Source organism: Rhincodon typus, chromosome 28 (genome assembly GCF_021869965.1).
Source record: "Rhincodon typus isolate 14 chromosome 28, sRhiTyp1.1, whole genome shotgun sequence".
NCBI classification, from domain to species: Eukaryota; Metazoa; Chordata; class Chondrichthyes; order Orectolobiformes; family Rhincodontidae; genus Rhincodon; species Rhincodon typus.
The window spans coordinates 18,556,946-18,562,102 of record NC_063359.1 but is presented as its reverse complement, the minus strand read 5'-3'; the positions used below and the strand labels follow the sequence as shown (position 1 = coordinate 18,562,102).

The following is a 5,157-nucleotide window of genomic DNA, read 5'->3' as shown; positions in this document are numbered from 1 at the left end:
GACCCTTCATCAGAAGGGTCGAGGCCCGAAACGTCAGCCTCTCTGCTCCTATGATGCTGCTTGGCCTGCTGTGTTCATCCAGCCCTGCACCTTGTTGTCTCGGATTCTCCAGCATCTGCAGTTCCTACTATCTCTTCCTACCTCAACTCTTTTTTTGTCCAGCTTGTTCTTAGGTACATTCATGATTCCTCTGACGCTTTACGCCAGTTTCAGACTTGAGTTCACAGAGCGCAGCGCCTCCTTTTTACCATGAACGTGCAATCCCTTTACATGTCCACCACGCGTCACAATGGTCTCAGGGCTCTTCGCTTCTTCCTGAAAAGGAGGCCTGAACCGTCTCCATCCACCACCACCGTCCTTCGCCTAGCCAAGCTCGTCCTCACCCTGAACAAAAGCTCTTTAACTCCTCATACTTTCTTCAGGTCAGAGGGGTGGCCTTGGGTACTCACGTGGGCACCAGCTATTCCTGTCTCTTTGTAAGGTATGTGGAACATTCCTTGTTCCAGTCCTATTCTGGCCCCCACCTACAACTCTTTCTCCTGTTATCGATATCATCGGTGCTGTTTCCCTCTCTCATCCAGAATTGGAGAAATTTAGCGATTTTACTTCCAATTTCCACCCCGCTCTTACCTTCGCCTGGTGCATCTGATGTCTCCCTTCTCTCACTCAACATCTTTGTTTTCATTTCTGGGGACAGGCTGGCCACCAATATCCACTTCAAATACAACAACTCCCACAGTTATCTTGACTTTACATCCTCAAACACTGCTTCCTATAAAAGGTTCTTTTCCATTCTCCCAGTTCCTCTGTCTCCATCACGTCTGTTTTGCTAATGTCAACTTCGACAAAGAAGTCTCTGAAATGTCCACTGTCCTCCTCAACTGGAGATTCCCCAACACCCTAGTTGACAGGGCCCTCAGCCGGGTCTGACTCCCGTCCCACACTTCAGCCCTCACCACCTCTCTTCCCTCCCACAACAGCAATAGGGTCCTCCCCGCCCCTTGTCCTCACCTACTATCCCATCAACATCCACATCCAGAGGATCATTAGCTGCCATTTCTGCCACCTCTAGCGGGATGCCACCACCAGACATATTCCCCTCCCCTCTCCAGTCAGTCTTCTGCAAGGAATATTCCCTCTGGGACACCCTAATCCATTCCTCCTTCACTCCTAACATTCCCCCACAGTCCCATGGCAACTCTCCAACCGCCAAAGGTGTAACACCTGCCTGTTTACGTCCTCCCTCCTCAGTAACCAAGGGCCCAACCACACCTTCCAGGTAAGCAGCACTTGACCTGTACTTCACTCAACCTAGTCTACTGCATTCACTGCTCACAATGTGGTCTCCTCTACACTGGGGAAATGAAGTGTAGACCGGGCAACCACTTTGCAGAACACTTACGTTCTGTCCACAAAAGGAAAAAAAAAAAAAAAAAAAAAAATACCCTGAGCTTCCAGTTGTTTGCCACTTCAACACCACCTTGTTCCCTGGTCAACATCACAGTCTCAAGCTTTTTGCAGTGCTCCAGCAGAGCTCAGCAGAAACTGGAAGAACAGCACCTCATTTTCTGCTTCTACAGCCTTCTGGACTTAATATTGAGTTCAACAATTTAGGGCTCAAGGCACATTCTCCCATGTCCTTACCCCAAACCCCAACATCAGGCCTTACTATCACATGGTCTGCTATTACACACAACTCATTGTTTGCCACTAATTGTCCCCATTAGTAGTCATTCATTCTCCCAGGTTGACTGTTATCCATTCCTTTGTCTATCTGACTGCTCTTCTCTCTCTTTGGGCTCTATCTCCACCTATCATTTACACCTTACCCCCTCCCCCACTCTATCTTCTTCAGAAAAAAAAACAACTTTTTCCTAGCTACCATCAGTTCTGAGGACGGGTCAGTGGATCCAAAACGTTAACTGACTCCTCTCCACAGATGCTGCCAGACCTGCTCAGCTTTCCCAGCAATTTCTGTTTTTGTTTCATTTACAATTCCCCTGCTGCTGAAGCCTAATTTCGCATGATCACTGATCAGCATCTCAATAGCCTAAATGGAATTTGTGAGATCAGTGAAAGTAGAACAAATTGCCTCTGCCACTCAAAACTCCAAATCTCTATGGCCTAAACATCAATGCGAGAAGCACTACTTTTAAGGCCTATCATATGGAGAGTTCCAGTTTAAATTTCCCTATAGTTTCCATATGCTCACTGCTATATCATGGTGTTAAAAAATTGTCAAGTTGGTCAACGCCTGCGGATAGTGGAATGCACTCAAGGTTATGGCCATAGCACAGTGCTTGGCATTCACATACAACTGGCTAACCAGTAAATGCTGCAAAAGGTAGCACTTAGAAAGCAACCTTCTCATTATAAAAAAGGAGCTGCTGTTCTGCCTCTGCTGGGATCTGAATCTCATGTCCAAAAGCTTCCTGCTTCTCCTCAGTCAGCAGCTGCTCATTTGTTGCAATGTATCTAATCCCAGTATATTTATATACCATATCTAAATGGCCAGTTTGGATTTCAAAAGCTAACAAATTAACATACATCAAATAAAAACTAAGTAACTTTATTTATATATACCACGTATGGGTCTTGAAACTTTAGTTTACATTTTACTGACCTAAACAGTATTTTATATCTATGATGTTCCAAAAACCAAAATTCAACCAAAGTACATGATCACTTTTACCATAACTTCCAGATCAAGTTCCTGATCTTTCTGCTATTGTAGAAAAAAATTCAAACTTCAAAAAGTCACAATACTTAAAGCAGAGTTGAAAAATCATTAAATGATTTACACTTTGTAAATTTACATAATATATGTAAGTAATTTCAATCAATTTAACAAAAAAATTAAGATAGTAAAAGTCATAAGTACTCAAACTCTTACTTGAAATCAGGATACTGCAAAATGAACAAAATTAATAAACGTTTCCTCAAAAAATAAGTGCATACATATTATTGAGTTCATAAATTCTATACCTGTTGCCCAATTGCTTGCATTGTTCAATCTCAATAGTTCTTCTCACGAAGGGGCATACAATCTTCGTTAATGCTCTTAGTTCTACTTTCTACACCACCGTCTCTTTTAGAGACTCATCTCTTTCAAAGATTGAAACACATCTTGTATACTCCATTAAACAAATTCATTGCTTCATATATACAATGAATTGTTGGACATACAATACATTTCCCAAAGCTGTGTCACTGACTTAAATGGTTCATAGTAGGCTGTACTTTAGTTGGCATAGCCACCCATGGGAACTCAGATTTAGAAGAATCACAGGAAGCAACCTTTCACCTCCCAAGCCTCTGCTCTGATGCATGTCTCTGAACGATAAGCCAGAAGGTTTCCTGAAAATTTCACTCAATGAGAAATAAACTTACTTTTATGTCCAGTTGGTTTCTATGAAGTACTGAGTATTCCCTTGGCTCTTCCTAATCTTTGCAGTCTGCTCCTTGAAACATGCTTACATACTGATGAGAAATATTTATCATATTATTCCCAATAACATAGGACAATGCAGACATTGGTAAGTAGGAAAAATTAGCAGAGGAAACTGATGCTGTACTCAGTACATTGTCACTAATGACTAGCAGACTTTGATAAAGCTTTGGGTAAAAAGATACTTGAGTGTAACTAGAGGAAACCCTTTTTCTCTTTGATTATCAGCGAAACATTTAATATTCTAATACACTTAAAAATCCTCTATTTCCAAATGGCTCAATGCTGCTTCATTTACATAATTAAGGATCAAGCAAAAAAAATTCTAGAAGCACATATGTATTTTGTATCACTAGTTACCAGCAATAGCAAGTTAAACAATAACTAAAATGATTAACACCTCCAGTAACTTGTTTAAAATAAAAATTCTCCAAGTGAATATTACAAAAAATCTTAAGTATAAAATGTGTTGCACAAGAGAATTTAGTTCTGACACAAGGACAGACTGTAAACACTGTTGAGTCAAACTTCCTATTTCAACTCTAATGTTTACTTTATTATTTCCCATCTTTGTCTAGCACATTAATCACAAGCAAAACACTTTTTTTTCATAGAGCAGCCATTACTAAAATGCAATGGGGACTGTTCGTACAAACAAAAAGACTTCACCATTTATGTCATGTAAAAATTTCCCTCTTCCAGTACAATGTACATATATCATAAAGAAAACAGCAACACATTTTTAAAATTATTGTTTTAGTTTGTATATTTATGTTTAAAAACGCAGAAAGAGACCACTTAGCACATTATGTCTTTGGTAGTATAGTCTAATCTTATCCTACTGAATTCTCCCTGTGTTCTTTTTTCCCCAAATAATTACCGAATACATTCATTAAAGAGTTTAAGAAACGCTTCAATGGTTTGTAGCAGAGAACTTGACATTCTCACAATGCTTCGGATAAAGATTTTTTTTCTAAACTCCCCTTTAATTATTTTTGTGACTATCTTAAAAGTTGTGTTCTTGTTAGAAACCTCAGTGACCAGTAGAAACAATTAAATACTATTTTACAGAATTTCCATGATCTTGAAAACCTCTGTTAGATTACCCTTCAATGTTCTCAATCCTGGGGGGAGAACAGTTCAAACTGCACAAGGCTCACCTCATACCTTTCACTTCTCATCCCATTAAGTAATATCAGTAAAAATGAGCTGCACTATCCTGTTGTTTTTATAACCTTATCATGAGCTGCAAAAGCTATGCACAATGCTCCAAAAGACATTTAATTAAGATTATGTACATTATGTTTGAACTTCAATCATCGACGTCTTCAAGTACAAATCAAGGCTGGAAAAATGGGCTTCTGCAGAGATACTCCTCGTTGGGGTTTATCAGCTCAGTTGGCTGAATGGCTGGTTTGTGATGCCAACATGAGTTCAATTCCATTACAGGCTGAGATTACCATGAAGGACTCTCCTTCTCAACATCTCCCCTTGCCTAAGGCATGGTGACCCTTAGGTTAAACCACCAGCAGTTGTCTCTCTCGAATGAGGGCAGCCCTACAGCCTTATAGAGCTATGGCAATTTTACCTTCACTATTGCCATAATTATAGAATAAATCAGATTAAATAATGGCAGCCAAAATGTTTCCAGTCACTTTTGGCACAACTCATGTGCCCTTACAGATAGAGCACTAGCAGAGGACATCTTG

General features: G+C 40.2%; 1 protein-coding gene across 4 annotated transcripts in view; it reads right to left on the bottom strand.

Annotated features, from left to right (window-relative positions):
* Positions 1 to 5,157, bottom strand: part of rgs3a (regulator of G protein signaling 3a) — a 275,278-nt gene that overhangs the window by 156,923 nt on the left and 113,198 nt on the right. The window contains exon 1 of one of the 4 annotated variants that reach the window (XM_048613562.1): positions 2,986 to 3,168. The exons of the other annotated variants lie outside the window; for them this stretch is intronic. Coding sequence (XP_048469519.1) covers positions 2,986 to 3,006 — 21 coding nt within the window. The 5' untranslated portion in view covers positions 3,007 to 3,168. Of the gene's footprint in view, positions 1 to 2,985; positions 3,169 to 5,157 lie in introns of those variants that run through there. 4 annotated transcript variants of the gene reach the window in all.